General features: G+C 38.2%; 3 protein-coding genes across 3 annotated transcripts; 2 read left to right on the plus strand and 1 right to left on the minus strand.

Moving 5' to 3' along the window:
• The first annotated feature begins 654 nt into the window (after positions 1-654).
• On the plus strand, positions 655-7,124 carry LOC149289132 (ATP-dependent RNA helicase DDX55). Its single transcript, XM_089491060.1, has 14 exons — positions 655-762; positions 1,415-1,465; positions 1,853-1,939; positions 2,297-2,388; positions 3,421-3,483; positions 3,842-3,991; positions 4,081-4,270; positions 4,927-5,009; positions 5,104-5,235; positions 5,360-5,452; positions 6,008-6,122; positions 6,258-6,426; positions 6,520-6,803; positions 6,966-7,124. The coding sequence occupies exons 1-14, from the start codon at positions 655-657 to the stop codon at positions 7,122-7,124; spliced, it is 1,776 nt and encodes a 591-aa protein (XP_089347186.1).
• Positions 7,125-8,013: 889 nt separating this feature from the next.
• Positions 8,014-12,581, minus strand: LOC149289133 (translation initiation factor eIF2B subunit alpha-like). The gene is made up of 9 exons (XM_089491061.1): positions 12,569-12,581; positions 11,565-11,666; positions 11,124-11,263; positions 10,591-10,707; positions 9,785-9,897; positions 9,584-9,652; positions 9,427-9,502; positions 9,125-9,250; positions 8,014-8,169 (listed from the first exon to the last, which is right to left on the minus strand). The coding sequence occupies exons 1-9, from the start codon at positions 12,579-12,581 to the stop codon at positions 8,014-8,016; spliced, it is 912 nt and encodes a 303-aa protein (XP_089347187.1).
• Positions 12,582-13,830: 1,249 nt separating this feature from the next.
• LOC149289134 (general transcription factor IIH subunit 3-like) lies at positions 13,831-22,121 on the plus strand. Its single transcript, XM_089491031.1, has 12 exons — positions 13,831-13,908; positions 13,995-14,101; positions 14,199-14,359; positions 15,973-16,038; positions 16,875-16,904; positions 17,669-17,697; positions 17,821-17,895; positions 19,317-19,370; positions 20,617-20,685; positions 21,043-21,178; positions 21,529-21,565; positions 22,052-22,121. Exons 2-12 carry the CDS (start codon positions 14,031-14,033, stop codon positions 22,119-22,121), a joined length of 798 nt encoding a protein of 265 aa, XP_089347157.1. The 5' UTR covers positions 13,831-13,908; positions 13,995-14,030.
• The last annotated feature ends 750 nt before the right edge of the window (positions 22,122-22,871 follow it).

Raw genomic sequence — 22,871 nt, forward strand, 5'->3', positions numbered from 1 at the left:
TAAGAGAATGATTATTGTTTAGTACGGCGTCATTAATTATTTTCTTAATGAAAAATAGATTAGTGTCAATTTAGTTTAAGATTAATCATTTTTTTTTAAATAAATTGTGAATGGAATACTATGTTCTAAGTGGGATGGGGGGCGGCAGAGGGGGCAATTGCCCCTGGGATGCTCTGATTTTAAAAAGTTTGAGACACTATCCGTTCTGTGCTCCTTTATGGGCTTTATTACAGGACTGACTGAACTTGCCCTCTGGGCTGAGTATGCTAGCCCTCACTTAATCTTAAAATAAATAATTGTAATTTATGTGACATAATAATAATGCATATTATTTTTCTAAATATGTAAGATGTCCCATGTTTGCGGGACAGGCTTCTTGATTGATGTTTCTCAATTTATGAAATGCAGAAATAAAGGTTTGATTGAAGTTTTAGTGAACATTCTGGTCATGTTATAAATGAAGGTTGGCTGTAGCATGGAATTACATTGCACGTGTACTGCAGGAATATCAGAAGGGAGACGCGGCCACATAAACCAATGATTTAGTTAACTGGATTGCATTTGTGTTATTAGCCCAGCGCGGAACTAAATGTCTCTGCTCGTGTTGCCGAGGGACTCATTTTGCGCACGGACAGGAAGCACGTGCAGTGAAATATGGAGAATGTAACAGAAGGAACCTGGGACTCTTTGCCTCAAAAATTAAATGGAAACATCCGACAGACCTTGAGAGACTTAAAGTTCACTCACATGACTCCGGTGCAGGTATAAGTCCGAGGGATGTCATCTTTACCAGGATCCAGTTCTTCTAGGCGCAGTCCCAGAGAGCAGAATAAGCGCTAGCTGCGATCATTGCCTATTATGCATTTCATTTTTATTTATCTCTGTGGAGCGCAAATACAGACCACGAGCGTGTTTATAACACCCCCTTTATATCATAGTTAATGTTTTAACTCAGGTTTATGTAGCATTCTTTAAGAGGTTGGGAAAGCTGAAGAATATTGCTAAGTGCTTTTCTGTAATCATCTTGATGAATTGTATTTAACCTTCAGTTGGGATAATGCATTGCCATTGTATCATAAGCTGGATAAAGTGGGTTAAAACCTAAGGATTGCATGCTGACATAGTCTCTGACAATTTAAGAAACTTCTTAGAGCCTTACTTTTTTAAAGTTATGAATGACACTGAGCTACTCGATAAAATAAAAGATTTTATTTTGTTGTGTGTCTTATGTTTGGGTCAGCCACATTTGCTGTGTGTTTGTGTACTCTATATTAAAACTTATTCCTCAATGCACATGCAAGCCGCTTTTGCCTTTGGATGACGCCTTGAAAATATTTTATATTCCTTCCATACCACATTACGTGTTGCAAGTGTATTGCTTTTCAGCATTGTATTTACTGAGTTTTATTTGCAGTCCGCAACTATCCCCCTATTTATGAACAACAAGGACATAGCTGCAGAGGCGGTGAGTATGTGTCTAACTTATAGATCAGTTGATCATTTCATCTTTGTTGATTTTAACAACTAATTGACTTATCGCACTGTAACTTTAGATTATTGGTGTGTAATTAAAATCTGTATTAGCAGGTTTTTTAATAAAAGACACATAAAGCAGCAATAATGGCTGGTGAAACTATGTATGTGCAGAAATTATTGAAAAGGATAAGACATTTATTTGTACCATGCTGTAAAAGCACTAGCTACGTCTAAGTCAGTTTGGGTAACTGTTTTGTAATATTAGTTTGCTGATTTTGCAGTTCCGCTCAATGATATTTGAGAAATTAAATGAAGCAAATTATGCCTTTAAATCTGTTTTGTTAATAACATGTTCTGAGATCTATTTGTAATACAGATAACTGGAAGTGGTAAAACCCTGGCATTTGTAATTCCGCTTTTGGAAATTCTTCTGAAAAGAGAAGAAAAATTGAAAAGAAATCAGGTAAGGGAAAAGACACTAAACAATCAAACTGATTGTGTCCTTATTGGTTACAAAGGCTTCTTCTGAAAAACTTTGTTAAGGTTTAATGTCAAACCCAGGAATTGGCTGGTTGGGTTTGCAGAGAAGGTTGCAGTTGGCATCGTTATACATTATGAAGAGTAACCATGATAGCCCAGCAAGAAGGGCTTTACCTGCCCCTCATAAATGCATATTTTATTAGGTCTGGTTTTCAAGAAACCTTACTGAGGCTAAAGCTCTTCTTGCAGCAATAGTCAGTGAAGTTGTGAGATTAATAACCTGAAAATGCAACTTTCCTGTCGTGACGTTTCATGCTTTGCCTTTTCTACCCCTGTTCAGGTTGGAGCTATAATCATTACCCCAACACGTGAGCTTGCTGTGCAAATCGATGAAGTGTTGTCTCAATTTACCAAACATTTCCCTCAATTTAGGTAAGGCTGTGTATTCTACCCAATTATAATTTGTACTTCCTCTAATTCCCCTAGTAGATATGTTTGTGTGATGGGGTGAGTGGTACGCAGTACCATTTATGTAAACTTGGCAGCTGAGGAGGTAGCAGTAACTATGTATGTGACCCCGTAATGCATTATGTACCACAAGGTCTTATCCACATGCTTCAGGAGGTGAATTGCTTGTATTATTAGTGTTGTGTATGGATAAAAAGTGTCCGATCAAAGTCCTGTACAGGGATTGAAATTTAGCTTGTGCTGTAAATGTTGTCTCTCATTTATAATACAGTATATCGCTTTTCTAAAATTCCCGTTTTGTGCCCCTTAACATTTGGTTAAATATAGTTAGCATTTTCTAGCTCGAGGCATTTTTATACAAGTTGCGACAAGCACCGCAGGGCACCTCACTGTTATGACCTGTAATTGCTACTTATGGGCATGAACCCTAACAAGATACAATAACTGAATGTAGAAAAAATAATTACGGAGCCATTAAACTCCATAATCATACGCTGCTCAAAGTCTGATCACCTCAGCACTGGTGATTGGCAACAGCGTATACTTTTTAGAGAAGATAATAATAATTAATGCCTCTAAGCATATTGGAGATACTATTTCAAACAAAAGGCTGCTGTATCCAAAAACGGTCTGTCAGTGTGGAACGCGCACAGTGCATAAAACTGTGATCCTCCAAACGTAATAATAATGTAATAATAGGGAATTTTATGAGTGTGTTATTGAGATTTTGATGTTAAGTCCACAAAACTGTTTTTTTTTTGTTTTTTTTTGCCTGTTCTAGGTAGTCTTATATAACCCCAATAAAATATATTGTCTGTTGTTTCATAGATATGGTCTACTGTTTAAGGCAGGTTCCCAGTACCATTCGTTTTTACTGTGATTTATGAGTTATTTCTAAAAAAAAAAATAATTGGTGTTCTGGACTGCATGTCTATAAAGCAGATACAAGCATTATTATGATTTGCATGCATAATGTTTTTGCCATTCTTTCTTCAGCCAGATTGTTCTTATCGGGGGTAGTAATCCAGTTGAAGATGTCCAAAAGTTTAAAGAACATGGGTAGGTTGTGGCATTTATGTCTTCTTTAAGCCGTAGACTTAATAACTCTTTTATACCCCTTATGGACTAAGTCTATTTATAGCACTTGCTGTAATGTTATCAAGCATAATTTCCCCTTCTCCTATTTAGTGTAACCACACTAATTGTATGTTGTCTTTTTTGAACAATTAGGACTTTCTGTTTTCGTTTTAAAAACATATGTAAATAAAAAAAAATACGTTTAATATGAAAAAATATTACAAAATGTAAATTTCAAATTTTTACCTATAAAAACTATACATATCCATTGCTTGTTGATCGCCTACACTCTGTGACTAATTTTAAGTTGATCTAATACTGTAGTTATTGGTTTTGATAGGGGAAACATTATTGTGGCTACACCAGGGCGACTGGAAGATATGTTCCGGAGGCAGGCAGATGGGCTGGATTTAGTAAGCTGTGTGAAAAGTCTGGAGGTCCTGATCTTGGATGAAGCTGACCGTCTTCTAGACATGGGATTTGAAGCAAGGTGTTGTGTTTTACTTAATTGACATAACTTTGAATACATTTACACACATGTATTGATCTTAATAAGCTATTCTTTCCTCCCTCTTACAGTATCAACACTATTTTAGGCTTTCTACCTAAGCAGAGGAGAACGGGACTGTTCTCAGCGACACAGACTCAGGAGCTTGAGAATCTGGTGAGAGCGGGCTTGCGGAACCCTGTCCGCATCAATGTAAAGGAAAAAGGAGTGGCCGCAACAAACACCCAGAAAACCCCAACTCGCCTTGAAAATTATTATATGGTAAGGAAATCATGCTGTGGCTGAATCGTTGGCCTTTTGTAAATGTCATTTCAATATAATGTAACATTTCAGGTTAATTAAAAGTACTCTGTGGGCACTTTAAATTAGATTCTTCAACAATGGGGGGGGGGGGGGTCAAATTAAGGACTTGCCCATGATTGAAGCTGCACATGGTGATTCTTGCCATTGATTAGCTGCATCAGCCTAACACATCTCCGTCACAGGAAAAAGGGACCACAAAGCTATCAAATGCATTAAAGTGCATGTGATGACTGGAGTGCGCCTTTAATTTTTATTATTACTTTACTTCGTAGGAGTAGTGTTTGGAGGTGTAATCATGTATTTTCAAGTTCCATTGCATTTTTTTCTTTTTTTTTTTTTTTTCTTTGGAGATGTGATGAATTAACATTTGGTAGAAGATATATGATTTCTTCCTAGCTACATACCTGTGGATACAAGAGGCCAGTGAATTTTTAAGAAGTATAAAAAATTTGTTATTTTTTTTGTATGCATGATGAATGCTAAGGTGCAATATACACTGGATAGATGTACAGGTGTAATGATATATTCAAATTATACAGAGGTGACATGAATTTTGTCTTTTCCCAATTGTGCGAAGATAAATGAACCAATCAAAATGTACATTTTTATTGTAGATCTGCAAAACTGATGAAAAATTCAACTATCTTGTAAGCTTCCTGCGGCAGCGAAAACAGGAAAAGCACCTTGTGTTCTTCAGGTGAGTCATGTTTTGGGGGGAAAAAATGGCCTTTTCTTTTAAACTGAAAATTGCTTTCCCTTCTTCCAATGGTGTTCTTCCAATGTTTACACAGTACCTGTGCGTGTGTGGAGTATTATGGAAAAGCCTTGGAGGTTCTTGTAAAAAATGTGAAGGTCATGTCCATTCATGGCAAAATGAAGCACAAGCGCAACAGGATCTTCACTGAGTTTCGGAAGTTGGACAGGTAGAAGGACATTTGTTTACTACATAACAAAACTATTTGTTTTTCTCTTTTTTTTTAACCAATTTGAAATATTCTTTTTAGCAGCCTTTATAATCTAGATTTTCTTTTATCTCTCTATTTCCAGTGGCATTTTAGTTTGTACTGATGTGATGGCTCGTGGTATTGACATTCCAGAAGTGAATTGGGTCCTACAGTATGACCCACCAAGCAGTGCTAGGTAAATTGATCTGATCTTACCAAGCTTAACTGTATAATCTAAATTGCAATGTGTGCTTGCAGGCGTAAATTTGATATTTTGTAGAAGAATGGCTGCAACTAGAGATCATAGAGACGGCAAAAAAGTTAGACACCAGTTGCGGTTGCCTTGGCTACCTGCCTCAAAGGATTTGTTCCGCTATGTCATCCAGTAGTATTTATTTAGCGTGTTCCCTGCTGAGCGCTGGGATTTGACGTCGTATCCCGGCAAGCAGCATAGTGAGAGAGCAATGAGACAGAGGTCTGAGCAGACCCAGCGCTACCTGTATTTTGGGCAAGTTTAAAGCGAGAGCCATGATCTCTCCAGCGGAGGGCAGTCCAGTCTGCCGCAGAGGAGGAGGCCTCGCGTAGTTCTGGACAGGCTAATACCGAGGGATGGGACATCAAGCCCTGCCATAACCTGTTTGCTTAGGTGGGATGCTGTTGCTGCAGTTGTGCGGGATGTATTGTTCTCGTCACACTGGATGAAGCTGCCATCACAGCTTTTTTCTTTTCCCATCATATTCTTTCCTTTCAGTTCTTTTGTTCACCGATGCGGGCGTACAGCACGTATTGGCCATCATGGCAGCGCCCTTGTATTTTTGCTTCCCATGGAAGAATCATATGTGGAATTTCTTTCAATAAACCAAAAGGTGAGATTTGTGGCAAAAAAAAAGCCATTTTATTTTAAAACAAGCATTGCTACAACTGGTATTATTCTGTAGTACTTGTATTTTATAAAGTTGCTTTTATTTGGTTTTGTTTCTTCTCTTGATTTTCTCTTGAAGTGCCCGCTGCAGGAAATGTCAGAGCTGACGTTTTCACAGGATCATCTCCCAAAGCTGAAGTCTCTGGCAATGTCTGACCGGGCGATGTTCGACAAAGGGATGAAAGCGTTTGTATCTTATGTGCAGGCTTATGCCAAACACGAGTGCAACTTGATTTTCAGAGTGAAAGGTACCGTGCAGCCATTTCTCAGTGTATTTGTTATTGTACTAACCCTGAAGCATTATGGACATTATGTAGCTCTGATCATTTTTCTCTTTTCAGATTTGGATTTTTCTTCTCTCGCCCGTGGCTTTGGTCTTCTGAAAATGCCACGCATGCCAGAACTGAGAGGAAAAGACTTGTCAGACTTTGTTCCTACTTTCGTTCATACGGACTCCATCCCATACAAGGACAAACATAGAGAGAAACAGAGGCAGAAAATGCTGCAGCAGAGGAAGGAAACAGGAGAGACCAGGAGAACCTTCACAAAAAATAAATCATGGTCCAAACAGAAAGCCAGGAAGGAAAAGAGAAAAAAAGTTGCTTTAAAAAGGAAAAATCATGAGGTAAAACGTAATATATTGCACTTTTGGTGTTCTAGATATATATATATATATTATATATAGCAGAACAAGCTATGTGTTAAACAGATGGAAGAGAATTTGTAAATTCATTGGCCAATGGGCTAGTTAATCAAAACTGAATCGATATTGTTTTTTATCGCGCAGGGTTCAGATGTAGATGAGCAAGATGTGGATGAACTGCTTCAGGACACTAGGTTGTTAAAGAGGCTGAAAAAGGGAAAAATCACAGAAGAAGAGTTTGCAAAACAATTGACTTCATCTGGAAAGCAGGAGATGGAAGATGGATCTGAGGATTTGGATTGAACCTGTGCAATTGGCATCATTATTGTGACAATGAGAAATGTGAGACACGGTAATCCTACAGGACAAATCCCTGTGTCCATAAAGCTGTTGGCACAAAAGAAATCTGGCAGCATCTCTTCTGTGCCTCCTAAGTATATTTCTGGATCTGGTTTATGGTAATTTTAATGAATTATAATTAACAAGCCAAAGTGTAAATTTTTGACGAACAAAGATTGTATTTGGTATTCTGGCCACAGACCATAAAAAACTGGGAGACATTTGAATACAGAAAAGTAACCTAAAATTATACTGCCTTGTATAGAAACAGGCGATAGGAACAAAATCACAATAACAGCATGTTTTACATGAGTAATTGACAAAAGATTTTTTTTTTTTTACTGCTGCAACAGTAAAGATTAGTTTGTTTTAAATACTCCCATACATGGGAATTTTATACATTTGCAGCCTCCCCTCCTTCCCATTCTTCTAATTATGCAGGTTCTTTCTAATCCATGGGAATACAAAATTATTCCTCTTTCAAAGAATATAAACCCACCTTGCCCATGAGAAGCTGATTTGTCTTGCTCTTTTATAAGCTAAGATGGGCCAAGTCTTATTGCAAATTTTAAATCGTTTTTTTGTAAAGATTCTGCTTTACTGTATTTAGGCAGTAATAAGACCTTCATTAAATACATTGCTGTGAAAAAGTATGTGGCCCTGCTTTCTTCTATTTTTGTTTCAAGCTTAAATGTTTGATTGTCACACTAATCTTATTAGACAAAGATAACCCAACTAAAATTTAGTTTTTAACCCTTTCACGACTATGTTCCAGGCAAGTCACAGAGAAACATACAATGAAGGAAAAAGATATCCAAGCCCCCTTTTTTTTTTTTTTAAACACTTTTTAATGTTACAAGTAAAGTTTTATAAGCTCATCACTTATGGCAGATGGGGTTAGGACACCAAGGTCTGTGAATAGTAATGTGATCAGTGATGGAGAGGTGTAATCAATCCAGGGGTGCTCCTCCACAAGGTCCTTGTTCTGCTGCTGTGTATCTGCTTTGTACTAAAACAGAAACAAAGATGGTTTTGGTGCATTACAAACTAAACTATTGAAGTACTGCTGTGCCCATAGCAGATACAGCTGTATTCTACTACCAACTCTCCAAAAAAGAAAGCCATTGCTGGTAGCATAAGATACCACTTTTACCACATGTCAGTTTGTGACATTTGTGCCCTGCTTGATCTGCCCCAGTCCACTGTAAAATGCTATTATTGTGAAGTGGAAGAGTAACAGCAGCTAACCATGAAGGAATAAACCACGCACACTCACAGAGGGGGCTGCCGAGCGTAAAAGTTGCCTACGCTCTGTAGCATCGCTCGCTAAAAATGCCTCTGGAAGGAACATCAGCCCAAGTACTGAGTGGCAGGAGCTTCATGAAATAAGTTTTTATGGCCAAACAGCTGCACACAAGCCAAGGATCACTATGTGCAAATCCAAGTGTCAGCTGGAGTGGAGTAAAGAACACCTCCAGTGGAGCAGTAGCAACTTGTTCTCTTAAACTCTGCTATCTGGAAGTCTGATGGACAGATTTGGGTTTGGTGGATGTCAGGAGGATGCTACCTACTGGAATGCATAGTGCCTACGGTAAAGCTTGGTGGAAGAGCGATAACGGCCTGGGGATGTTTTGTTCCAGTAAAGGGTAATGTTGACCCTAGAGCATACAAAGCCATTTTAGACAATTGTATGCTTCCAACTTTATGGTGCCAGTTTGGGGAAGGCCCATTCGTGTTCCAGCATGACCACCCTTTTCACAAAGCAGATCTGACATGGTTTAACAGGTTTAGTGTTCAAAACTTCGAGTGGCCTGCCCAGGGCCAAAACCTTAATGCCCTTCGCGTACCTTTGGGATGAATGGGAACGCCAATTATGAGCCAGGCCTTCGTAGGGGGCAGATCCCCTTTACATCTAGGGAATGTGATTAAGGAACAAAAAGATTTCTTAACAGTATACATCTCACCTTAAACTTATCCGGAACGTCTCTTTGGTTGAGGGGAAATAGTCTGACAAACTTGAAGCTTTCTGCCACTACGTAAAATGGTTTATTCTGAGCTTTGGCACATACAGCCATCTGATTGGTGCCAATCTGGGAACAAAAAAACATAATGAAGTAAATATACAGTTATGTATAAGGCAAAGAGTTTTCTTTAAAAGCCACATTTTGCAGATTAATGTTTCGATGCAATAACTCACAAAACAGATATTATACCTCTATTTTACTCGGAGATCTTTTAGGTCAGAAATATTCAGGATTTCAGTTACCTTATTAATGATTCCTCCGCTCTCCACTACCCCTTCAGCTCCTATGATGACCAGGTCTACTTTCTCCATGATGTAACTGTTAAGTAAGAAGTAAGTGTTTGATACCTCACATCTCTATACTATTGAGTATTGCATTTCCAAATTATATGCTATTTACCCCACAGCAGCATCCAGGATTACAGTCACAGGGACATTAATATTCCTCAGAGCCTCGGCCATACTCTTCCTGTAAAAATAGATGTCACCGTTGGTATATTCTGCTAACTTATCATTATTATTATTAACACAAGCTATCTATTAATTCACAAAGAAGCTACAACGCAAATGTGTAGCTTTTTGCGACAATCGTTTTACTCACCCTGCAAGATCTGGTTGAGATTCTGTTATGTAGACACTAAAACGTTTCTTTGCATCTGCAGCTTCTTTCAAGACATTAAAGACCACTTTGGAGTAAGCGTGTGTGAGAATTTTCTGAAAAAGTTACAATATATACATTGGACAGAGTAAACGTCAGACTGAGATACACTTTCCAACAATATTCATGTGTTAGTTTGACATTCTCGACCAAGGGAACAATCAGGGGGTTTCTTTAGCTCATTGTATATCTTCACATTTTCAACTGCACAAACAAAAATGGAGGAGCTGGTACTGACAGCGCATGGGCTTGGCCTACAGCATGGCCACAGGTGGTTTAACTGGTCAGAATGTGTCTAATTTACCTAGGGGCCCCTGGTCTTGGCAAGTTCTTCATGGGGAATGCACTGGGCTCTAATATAAGTTCCGAGGTCCAACCCCTTACTTTTTACCTTCCCTTCATTCCCCGGGTTTATGGTTTGGGATGCAGCAGTCATTGGTGACCATGGATAATGCGATCTCTGTCTACAGCGATTACATATTGAATCAGATCACGTGATAAAGTTTTGCATGTCATATATGCTGTTGACATACCAAAACTATGTGCACTTGAACTTTTATTTTTTTCTGTATAATAAGCAATACATTATCAACTGTGTAATATTATTTCGGACAAAACTGTTACCCTCTATGTAAGAAAAAAAACTGTATGCATGTGCTAACAAAGTTGAAAGTGTTCCCATGAAGCAGTTTTGATGTTCCAAATGAATTAAGTGTTTAACCATAATTAATACACGGTCTGTTACTTACAGCTCCATCCTTTATAAAAGGACAGCAAAGCTTTGCTATTTTGTTTCTAGACAACGAGATCCTCTTCAGAAAAAGCTCGCCTCTTTCGCTCATCATCTTTTTGCATTTGTCATAGTCCTGTGAAAAAATTGACAACAAACCTATCACAGAATGCTACCTCCACTGTTAGTTATCATTTATAGTATTTAGCAACTGTAATTCTAACCCCTAAGACTTTATGATTTGACATTTTGATAGCTACAACCAGCAATGTATCCTGGCCTAGGCCGACTAGAACGGCAGGTCCAGGTATGCCCAAAGCATGTTGAAGTAGGTAAACCTAAAGAGCCTCATTAACCTGTGAGTTATTCCACCGACCCTAAAGAGACAGCAAAGGGAATGTTCTTCTGGCATTCCAGTAACATTTGCTAAGATCTCTATAAACATTGAGCATATGAGGAAATGGGGATGGGAAGCTGTTCCCTCTATCTACTACCCTCTCAGTAAGTACATTTTCTGACCAAACAAGTGGATTAGTGAATTTCTTGACGTACAGAGTGCTCCAATTCTGATGTGAGTGTGATAAACCTCAAAAATAGTTCTCCTCCGGATGACACGGAGACAGAGGAATCCACTTTAGAGAGAGTTTTAATTGCATCTTTTAGACTTCCTATAAGGCCCTGGATGGTTCCACCTGCAGAAGAATAAAAACAGTTATTGTTGGAGCTTGTAAAAAAAAAAAACAAAAAAAAAAAACAGGACGAAAGGTTCTTATAATAATGTGGTTCATATTAATCCGATTATATATCATAACTATAAAATATCTGCAGCACCAAAGGGCTTTTACACTACTAGAAAAAGTGTCCTGTAATGTTATTTCAGTATATTATACTGCGAAAAAATAACTACTGCATACAGATCTACCCGCATCTGCTAAGTGCATCTGAATGAACAGTTGGTGATTAAGAGTAAATTATTAGAAAGTATTATCATACCTGTATCCCTCTTTAAGAACTCCAACAAAGTTTTGATAGCCGCCACAGCAGTAGCAACATTGCAATCCTTTTTTAACTGGTCTTCAAAATACTTAAGGACCTCTAAACAAAGGTTAAAATATACACGCATCAATAAAACGAGCGGTAACGAGACGTAATGAAATAATAAAACACATATGAACTCTAACACAGATGGCTGATAATAACGAGATAGTCTGCTTATTTCTTTGCTACATAACTTTTTATTTCAGGAAGATATGAGCAATAACAATCTATGTGGCTGACAATTCTGTCTTTTAGATTGTAAGCTCACTTGGGCAGGGCCCTCCTTACCTACTGTTTCTGTAAGTCAAATTGTCATGTTATATACTCCTTGCTATATCCGGTTTACCCATTGTACAGCGCTGCGGCATTTGATGGCGCTATATAAAACGATAATAATAATAGTGTCCCATAGGTACCAATGACTTCCACAAGCCACGCTGCTCGTGTCTGGACATGGACACCTTGCCTATCCCCAACCATGTAAGCGTCTATACTTACTTTTGTTGGCTAATTCAAGGATCACTCATGTAACGTATGATTATTATTATTTATATAGCGCCACCATATTCCGCAGCACATCACATAATAATTTGGATTTACAGAAATAATGGGTAAGGATGTATGAAGTTGCGTCTCTAGTAAAACAATGCGTATGATCTATACAAAAGATACACACCTATTCGTTTGGGTATAACATATGTATAATATAGATTTGTACATGACATGTTACAGGGGCATACATATGTTGTCCAGAAATGGTGTTATTTATAAAGGGACTCCACACAGCAGACACACAGTAGGAAACCCAGCTGTATGGAACACACAGACACTTGTAGTGGTATTTAACTCATTCAACCGCCCCGGGCCTTGTTGTCTCTATTACGTTAGCTCTGCTGGCCCCTCCACATGTCTTTATCGGGTCCTGTTTCATTTTATACGGCGCTGTTTTCTCTCTTTACCTTCCTCGTTCATGGCTGTGAACGGACCCGGAGTCGGAATTCACGAACACACCGCACAAGAGAGAAGTCACTAACACACGCGAAGGGCCTGTCATGCAGCAGTAACAGGGTTAACTGCAGCATGGCGACTCGTACGCCCCACCCACTGGATTCTAAACACGAGAGACAACAATGCCACCTTTGTGTGGCTTCAGACTGAAATTAATCTTTATCGTGCCCATGCAAAATGTAAACGCACTCGACTGTCTCTGAGGAAAAAGGTCTTATGACAGAAACGCCGAATAAGCGTTTCTGCCGGTCTCTTGTATTTTGAAGGGATACCGGTCTGATGACGTCATCATAGAGCGACAAGCGAATTTACCTTGGGATGAGTTCACCTATTATGGCTTGTGGTGAGTGCTGTGTATAGTAAACAATGTTAATATATTATAATATTAATAGCTATAGGAGTATTGGCAGACATATCTACTATGATGTAAATGGGTGAACAAATTTGTCATCGTGCACTTCATGTAGGTTCGTCTATATAGAACACCAGTCAGAGAATGTATTAAAATGTCTATGGCTGAGGCACCCAAGCACATATCTGCTGGTGACCTTAAAGACATTTCCCGCCATACCCCCTCATTAGTCACTTCTTATTTCCTGGCGCTCCCCTTTTTCTATGAGCTCGGAATGTTTGATCAGTGTAATACTGTCTGGTATATTAGAATTACCTTTGTAAATGACTGAAAAACACTTTCGTTTTTCACTCAATGAGTCCTAAAAACAAAACAAAAACTCTGTGAAGGTAGTGATGTTAACTATTGCCTAATCTTGCCTGTAAAACCAAACATTTGTGTGGTCATTTGAAATGTCTATTAAAAAATGGGAAAAGCCCGCAATATATCTCTATTCATGTCAATGTTGTTTTCTATTATTTTAGTTGCTGGTAAAGAGCAAACACAATTTAAAAGGGGAAAATTAAAGGCTTTCTAACTTCCCTGCAGAGTATTTCAATGTGGCTCAGTTGTCTGTGGACAAACCCAATGACCTACCAACCAAAATGAATAAAATGTAGTTTCACATTTTATTTCCTGTCCCCCGAAGGTTTTTGTACATTTATAAGGTTTTTTTTTCACAGCAAATAGATGAAACGTTTTCTCTACCCCAGAGAATTTTGATGTTGGTAGACTTCCGAATCATGACTCATGCCATATACGTGAGAAAAGAATTCTTCCAAACCCACGCCCTGATTATTTTTTTGTACTTTCCTTGCAGAAGATGAAGTAAATCTTTTAGTGATTGTGGTTGACGTAAACCCCATATGGTGGGGACAGCAGGCGCTTAAGCAATCTGAGGTAAAGTGTGATGTAATGCTCTGCAGCCATTGCTTTTTTATATCTTTGCGGCTTGTCATATGATCTCCTGTCTCGTTATCCATTAGGTGACGCTACCAAAATGCATCAATGCGGTATTGGTGATGGGGAATTCTCACCTATTCATGGGACGTAATAACAAGCTAGCTGTAATTGCTAGCCACATACAAGAAAGGTAATCTAAACCCGATGCTTGTTCTGTTTTTTCTGGATAAAGATTGAAAAATGGAGATTTTACATATCAGTGTTATTCATTGATCCTAACCCCTCAGCCGTCTACTGTTCCCGGGAAAGCGGTGGAAATGTGGGGACCTCTCCACGGAAGCCTCCATTCTGGAAAATAACATCTCTGGTAGCAAGGATGGAAAATATGAATTGCTGACAGCTGCAAATGATATGATTGTGGATGACATCAAAGATCTCATGACCAAAAGTAAGCTACTACAACAAAATATTTGCATTTATTATTCATTTTATCATACCTTTATTTTTTCAGGGAATGTGAACACTAATATTGCAATAGCACACACTTTGAGGATATTACTTTAAGAGTTATCATATACAAATTAATGAAAACTGCAAAGACATAACTTAATAGTTAAAATTTAACCTTTAAATTTTGCGGCCCATTTTGCAAGCTGGGTATTAAGTAGATGATGATTAAACCTGCCTTTTAAGTTTTTAGCCTTTATCTCTAATTTATTATTATTTTTTATTTATTAAGCAACAACAAATTATGCAGCGCTGTGCACCTGTCTTATTATTATTATTTTATTTTTTTTTGCTTACTTGTAAACTTTTTGTGCCCTTGTGAAATACCGTATTTGCTCGATTATAAGACGACCCTGATTATAAGACGACCCCCCAAATCTGAATATTAATTTAGGAAAAAAAGAAAAAGCCTGAATATAAGACGACCCTATAGGAAAAAAGTTTTACCAGTAAATGTTAATTCATCTAAACTATTTTTTTTTAATAAAAGCTATGATTGAGAAAAATATTTTGGTTTTATTTCCTTCTATTTTCCAACCTGCCCCCAGTTATGCACATCTGCCCCAGAAATGCCTTATACCCCCTATATGCCACTGTGCCCCATGATATGTCTTTTAACCCTCTAAATGCCACTGTGCCCCATGATATGCCTTTTAACCCTATATGCCACTGTGCCCCATGATATGCCTTTTGACCCCCTATGTGCCACTCTGCCTCCAGAAATGCCTTATACCCCTATATGCCACTCTGGCATTTAGAGGGTTAAAAGGCATATTATGGGGAAGAGTGGCATATAGGGAGGTTTTTAGGCATTCAGGAGGCAGAGTGGCGTATAGAGGGTTAAAAAGGCATTTCTGGAGGCAGAGTGGCATTAAGGGGGTTAAAAGGCATTTCACAGAGCACTCTGCCTCCAGACATGCCTTATGCCCCCCATTTAACACTCCCCCGGCCCCCCCCCAAAAAACTTACCGGTGCTTCTGACTTCCCTGTCATGTAACCGGGGCAGCATGTAGATCCCTCGCACTTACGCTGCAGCCGGAAGGAGGCGTGGCTAGCAGCGGGGGTTGTCTGCGTCCATCGCACAGACCTTCCCTGACTGTCAGAGATCAGAGTTCCCCACACCTCCTTCCTGCTGCAGCGGAAGTTGTCTACGCGAATCGCATAGACATCTACACGCTGCCCCAGCTACACAGAAGTACCGGTAAGTGGGGGGGGAGGGAGACAGGAGGATCCAGGTCCCCTGCAGCTGCGGGGGATCTGGATCTTAGTCGTCTCATAGTCAGACCTATTTGAGGTCTGATTATAAGATGACCCCGATCATAAGACGAGGGGTATTTTTCAGAGCATTTGCTCTGAAAAAAACCTTGTTTTATAATCGAGCAAATACGGTACATTATGTAAATTTGTACTCGTAATACAGATTATAATTAACTTGCTAAACCCAGCCGTGATCCACCGTAAAATGCTGATTCAACTTCTTTCTTCCCCGATTCAGTCTTTTCTTATGCACAACAAACTTATCACCTCCATCTTAACCTGTGTTTTTATTTGCAGCTGGAGAAATGAAAGGACAGAGGACCGACACAGTACTGGCAGGATCCTTGGCAAAAGCCTTATGTTGTATCCTTTTTAAATATACAATCAAAAAGCAACTTTCATAAGAAATAATTTAGGGTCGGCACACTGACAACTGCAGTGATTGCCTACCACTGCTGCAGTTCCCCTGTGAAATCTGGATGTCAACGTCTTTTGCCGTCATCTGTAATAATATTATTTGAAACATGTTAACATCTCTGTTGATGAGTCTACCAAAGTAAAACAATAATGGTGTTCATGGAAGGACACCACAGAGGAAGGTGTTACAGGGTCTCTTATTTCCCAAAATTTTCTGATAAGCAATACTACCTTGTTAAGTTATTATACCACTAAGTACCAGTTTGGAGCTTGGATTGGGTGCACAGCTCGGTGCACTAGGCATGTCCAGGCGGCTGCTTGGAGTATTGAAAGATGTGGGATCACACATGGCTGTAGATTTTAGAAAAGGTTCAGCAAATTTCTGTTGGTGTTGTGACGATAGAGCTACAATAAACATTTTAGGGAAGGTAAAATAAACTCAACTCTCTCCCTTTATGTATTCATAAACACCCCCCCACCCGGGTTTTTTTAGAGAACGGGGGGTATTGGCCATCTCTTACAGAACACATGTCTTATTTATAGAAAGGGGAAGTGGGCAATCACTACTTTCTATCTGGCTCTTCTAGATGTATAACTCCTTGGAAACTACTTCCTTACAAAATAGAAGTGAGTTTTCAGGACCTTGCAGTACCTCCCCTACAGTTAATTGCTGCATTATTCCTTGGAACCTGCTATATTGTTTAAGAGGTGTATGCTATAGCCTTATACGTATTCTGGCTATACTTCTTTGTTGTGCTTTTCTTGACCCCTGATACTTCCAGATATTAACAAGATAAACAAAGAGGCCAAAGGTACGTAATTGGGTTCCTAGCCCAGGAAGATGAATCTCTGGTGGGAGGTGGGCACAATAATTGCTTTGGCATGCCAGGGGGAGTAAAATCGAAGAAGAGCAAGCGGTGCCTGATGTAGAAATTAGTGAAGAAGGTAAACAGGAGGCTTGAGTTTTGAACTCATCAGCTTCACTGTGAACTATAAAGGGCCAAGCCTGAAAAATTACTCTTGCACCTAGGGACTTGGCTGATCCTGCATACTGTATAGTTCAATGGGTGAGGAAACTTTCAAGGAATCTTACTCATTTAAATATGCAGAATACAGGCCAATCCCATTTATTCATGCATGAGAGTCATACTGTGGTGAGCTCTGTAATTCATAATGTTCTGTGAGCTAAAACGTCAACTCTCTTGAAAACTTTTGGTGTCACGGCCATCTATTAGGTTTAGGGGCAGTTGCTATTTTACTTGGCTCGTATAAGTTTTGATTTACTCTTTACCTTTAATGAATGAAATGATTGTTTAAAAGCTGCATTTTGTGTTTGCTCTCTGTCTTTGTTTTATATTGATGTTAGTTGGATGATCTGAAACATTGAAATGTGAGAAATAAGCAAAAATAGAAGAAATTGGGAAGGTTGCAAATAACTTTTTGTATTACACACATGATAACACTAATTTAATCTTTTGTATCCTGTTTATTTTATTTGTCTTATTTAGAATTCATAGTAAATATAAAAAATATAAATCACTTATTAAAAATGACTCTATTTTCTCTTAATCCACAGCTGGACAGGAAATAAAATCCAGGATATTGGTGAGAGAATGGGATTTCTTTTAATCACTGGAAATGAGTGATATAACAGTTGAGTAGTGGCTGAAAATCAAACATTTTTATTGTGTGCAATATATTCACTTGCTTTTGTTGTTTTTGTTGTAGGTAATAAAAGCAGCAGAAGACAGTGCATTACAATACATGAATTTTATGAATGTGATATTTGCAGCTCAAAAACAGGTATCTGACTGTGTTTTCCAACATATGTTAGCTCTGTCCTCACTCAAAGAAAACCCCATTTGGGATATGTACTAGGTCACAAAAAGCAGAGCCTGCTACAACTAATAACACACAATTATGTTTTCATGTTTTCATTGCACACACCTTTCATTCAGGTTACATGTACAGGGTGAAAAAAGCATCTGGATGTTCCACAGCACTAGTGGCGTAAAACTTGGGTTGTTTAGAAGGAACACAGAACTCTGTGTGTGCAGAAGAAAAGGCACAGCACCCCAACAGTAAATTATGGTGGAAGGGGCATCTTAGTTTGGGGCTACTTTGCTGCTTCTGGGCCTGGACACCTTATTATCATCAAAGGAAAAAATAAGTCCTATCAAGACATGTTTTTTAATTAAAATATTTATTGGTACGAATAGTAGAAGCGTAAGAATTCGTAATTGACAATATGACAAAGTAACAGTTATCAATTGACAATTGTAACAGCAGTGGATTAAAATAAAACAGATTCGTTCATATGAAGTAGCATGTAACAGAAAGGGTCTGTGAAGACATTTTGCGGAATGTAAGGCAATCTCTCCACCAACTGAAGCTCACCAGAAGTTGGCTAACCCACCAGAAGTAATTCAACAACAGAATGGTTTTAATTCGAAGAAATATGTCACAGAGTCAGAGTTCTGACATCAACCCTATTGAGATTCTGAGGAATGACCTCAAGAGAATGATTCACACCAGACCTCCCAGGGATATTGCTGAATTGGATCTTAATCGTGGGCCTTCAAAGATCTTTTATTTGAGGCATAGTTAACAGGCAATGCTTCTCAAACCTTGTCAGTGTTTGCAGGGCAGCGAACACCTCTAACTTTGTCTCATTGATTGGACTCCAGGTTAGCTGACTCCATTTGGCTTTTGAAGAAGTCATTAGCCTAGGAGTTCATATAGTTGTTTCCACCCTGCTCTGTGAATGTTGAACACAATGTGTTCAATAAAGACATAAAAACATAATTGTTTGTATGTTATTAGTTAAAGCAGACTCTGTCTATTGTGACTTAACTGACACCAACATGTGCAGAAATCAAGTAAATTCCAAAGGGGTTCATCTATTCCTGTAACTATATGATTTAATAAGATTTATTAAACATGAAAGTAAGTTGCATACATTGCCGTAGGATACATAAAGCATACTGAACATTAAAAATATATACAATTAGCGGGAAAGACATGGCAAGGAACACTGCTGATTATCATATATGTGAGAGGCTAATAGAATCATCATAATAGTAATTATAGCGATTAGTAAGCATCAGTTTTGCGTTTAGGCATCAATTTACACAGCGGCCAACAGGAGATCGTGGTAAGTTGTTTTAGCTTAATTTAAAAATGTTAAATAATATGATACATTGTTTCTGCTTTTTTCCCTCCAGAGTGTTCTTATTGATGCATGTGTACTAGACTCTGAGTCTGGACTTTTACAGCAGGTAAAAGAAATGTTTTCATCTTTATAAAATTGTGTAGTCATGTCTAAAAACTGGGTGAAAAATATCAATCTACTAGAAAATATTCTTGCAACTCTCTTAATAAATTGTTCCTTAGCATTGACATACAAGGTCAGTTACAGTTTGTTTTTTGTGAAAGAGAAACTATAGGTCAGCGGATTGTGAACTTTCAGCCACTGCATTGGGTCAACCAGGCCAATAGCACCAAGCGACTGTAGATCTGAGGACTCCTTTTGTGCTTCTTCTTCCTTTGGTCCTCTTGGGACATGTGTTTATGATGTACCAGGTATACAGAAACAATCTCATACCTGGTACGTCATCGGTAAAAAAAAAAAACAACAAAACAATGCTACATTGCTGTGATCCAAGGGTCACCGCTGTTGCCGACAGCTCCGTGACCGTAGGGCTCCATCTACTGCAGATCTTCTGCATTTCCATGCATGTGATCGCTTCTACAGCCAATCACATGCATGAATACTGACTGATGAAGTTAATATATTTTTGGTATTTTTCCCCATCTGTACTACCTATGGATAGGTTTGTATACGTTTATATAAAATAGTATATATTTTTTCAGAATTTGTATACCTGTAAAACTGCATAAATTTATTTTTTAAAATCCTATTATTCAAAATGAATTCATGTCTTACATATAGATCATACAGAGAGGTAGGGTCCAAGGAGCTCTGAAGCATGTTTCACACAAGTACTCTGGAGGCAACACGGAGATTAGGGCACATACATTTTTTAGATAAAAAAAATTGTGCTAATCCCCCCCCCCCCCACCCAAGAGAAAAAAAACTTGCCCTTTTCTTCATAAGGAGGTAGTCATTATTAATTCATCTGTTTCAGGGGGACATGAACAAAGTACTAACCCAAGCCATAGCCGTGCTATTAATCATACTATTCAAGACAGGGAGTTTGCAGGAGTTCCGTTTTACCTCACTGACTTCACTTTACATTAGGAAGAGCCAACCCTGTATACAGCATTATTTGAGTGACGCTTTGAGAGTCGCCTCCCTGACCACTGATAATGGATAATGAATTGTGGGAGTTAAAACCACACGTCCCAGACCCCCTGCCAACACCCAGCACAAACATTTTATACGGCTAATTTTCTGTTTCCTTACTATAACTTTAAAAGTTGCAGTTTAATTGATCTTTAAAGATCTGTTACAAGATTACACAGTGATGGATATTTGTATGCTTCTCTTATCTTTGACCACAGGCCTGTGATATTACAGGAGGGATTTATCTGAAGATACCACAAGTCAACTCCCTGCTGCAATATTTGTTGGTAGGTCATCGTTTGACAAACCTTTGAATAAGGGGTCCACCAATGTCTGGGGGAAGTGTTGCTCAATTCTTTGATACTTCTATTGTAACCATCACATTGTAGGCTATCCAGTAATTAATAAAGCAACTGTAATGCAGCTATTAGATCTCATTGTGATATTGTCCAACATCCATTGCCATCTAAGTGCAGGTGCGGGCGTTATGGATTGTACACCATTTACGGTTAAATATTCAGAAGTTTCTTGGAAGGAGATGTTCAGATATTATACCGGTTTTCCCACTTTCTGTGGTTATTTTATACATTGAGAGAATGCATACTGGCATTAGTTGAATAAACAAATCATTCCCTCTGTCACAGTGGGTTTTCCTTCCCGATCCGGATCAAAGATCACAGCTGAATCTCCCTCCACCTGTTCACGTGGACTACCGAGCTGCATGCTTCTGCCATCGAAATTTGATTGAGATCGGCTATGTGTGCTCCGTCTGTTTATCAAGTAAGAGCTTTGGGCTGCATTTTGTTTGTCCTTTGATGAGTGAAGTGCAGCTGGCTTTATTGTACATTCAACCATTACGGTAATTAGATTTAACCTTTAAAGCAGCCCATTTATCACTCTTTGATGTCTTCCACCAACTTCAGATGCTGTTTGACAATCTAGTTGAGTGTGGTGGAGTTCTATATGGTAGCATGAATGGAAAGAACTACACTAAGCGCCATATACGTTACAGGGCTAGATTTATGTGTGGAGCTGACTGCTCATATTCCGAAGTTTTTTTCTGGGAGCTATTTGACATTTATTACAGTATAATATAATATTCTAATTTTGTCATTCTGTTTCTTTTACAGTATTTTGTAATTTCAGTCCCATCTGTACCACATGCGAGTAAGTATTTTTATTTTATATATCGATATATATATATATATATATATATATATTGACACTGAGTGCATCAACGTTATTTGCGTGCTGCATATATATATATATATATATATATATCCTTAAGGCACCCCTTTACTAATAAAGATCTACAGGGTAAGCAACTACATTAGCTCTGTTATTAGAAAAATAGTCTGGGTGGGGAGTTTGAGTAGAGAATAGCGACACCACAAGGTCTACAGAAAAGGTTTATCCGAACCATATAAAATATACTCTACTTACTGGTCAAAGAAAAATATGTTTCCATGAGACTTCCTTTCTGGTATAGACATTTTTCTTTAATGTAATCTTTCTGGCCCTTAATCTTATCTGTCTGATCTGTCAGAAATCATTAGTGTCAACACAATACTATTTTGAATGTCTAAAGGACAATACTTTATTTTATTTTCTGCTTTTGATATGTTCTGGGTTTTTTTTTCTTCTTTGCAATAGGACCGCCTTTAAAATCTCCCTGCCTCCTGTTATGAAAGCAAAGAAAAAGAAATTAAAAGCCATGTTTTAGAAGAAATATTAAATACTGTCAGACTGACAAGGATACTACAATGGGACTGTTATTTTAAGATCTGAAGTATTATTTTGTAAATATTCGTGGAAATCACGCTTGCCATCATACCAGCAAAATCACATTTTTTCTTTTTTTTGTATTCTATAAAATTGAATAAAGTGTTTTATATTATATTTATTGTTACACTTTTTGGTATTATTTTTTAGCTGTCTTCATCAAAGCAACACTTTCACCTACGTTGCTCTTGCTGTTAGCTTTAGCGCCACTACACTGTCATTTAAGGACAGTCCGATCATGCTGACACCGACCGGAAGATCGCTTGAAGACTGTGCTGGGCTTTCCCATTGCAATTATTACAAACAGCAATGCAGGGCTATGGAGCCCTGTGATCAGCACAAAGAGATCAGGAGGAAAATGGGGAGAAATTTAGTTTTTCCCTTCCAAAAAAAAATAAAGGGGAAAAATCAATCAAATAAAATTGTGAGCCCAAGTGATGCCACTAAAGGGCATTGCTAGAAGCAATATGCAGATGTAAATAGAGATACATCAACATTGTCAATGATCTTATTTTTTATTGTGTCAAATTACACATATTCAATAACAAAATGCAAAGATATGAGATAATAATGATTCTTTTCGGCCAGTGACCCTTGTTTTTTTTATTTTATCCTATAAGTTACATGGGATATCGTTTTGCCGATGTGTTCAGACCCCAGAGCAGAGGAATTTTTTTCGTTTCTTCTCAAG

The sequence above is a fragment of the Sceloporus occidentalis genome, unplaced genomic scaffold (genome assembly GCF_023333645.1).
Source record: "Sceloporus occidentalis isolate IW3139 unplaced genomic scaffold, rSceOcc1.0.p SCAF_48, whole genome shotgun sequence".
Lineage (NCBI taxonomy): Eukaryota > Metazoa > Chordata > Lepidosauria > Squamata > Phrynosomatidae > Sceloporus > Sceloporus occidentalis.

Coding starts and splice junctions, on each gene's coding strand:
- LOC149289134 (XM_089491031.1), top strand. CDS start 14,031: ATGGGGAATTCTCACCTATTCATGGGACGTAATAACAAGCTAGCTGTA. Junction 14,102..14,198: donor GCTAGCCACATACAAGAAAG/GTAATCTAAACC, acceptor CTAACCCCTCAG/CCGTCTACTGTTCCCGGGAA. Junction 14,360..15,972: donor CAAAGATCTCATGACCAAAA/GTAAGCTACTAC, acceptor TTTTATTTGCAG/CTGGAGAAATGAAAGGACAG.
- LOC149289132 (XM_089491060.1), top strand. CDS start 655: ATGGAGAATGTAACAGAAGGAACCTGGGACTCTTTGCCTCAAAAATTA. Junction 5,236..5,359: donor GAGTTTCGGAAGTTGGACAG/GTAGAAGGACAT, acceptor CTCTATTTCCAG/TGGCATTTTAGTTTGTACTG. Junction 6,427..6,519: donor CTTGATTTTCAGAGTGAAAG/GTACCGTGCAGC, acceptor TTCTCTTTTCAG/ATTTGGATTTTTCTTCTCTC.
- LOC149289133 (XM_089491061.1), bottom strand. Junction 10,708..11,123: donor CATCAGAATTGGAGCACTCT/GTACGTCAAGAA, acceptor ATTTTTTCACAG/GACTATGACAAATGCAAAAA. Junction 8,170..9,124: donor ACGTTCCGGATAAGTTTAAG/GTGAGATGTATA, acceptor TTTCTGTTTTAG/TACAAAGCAGATACACAGCA.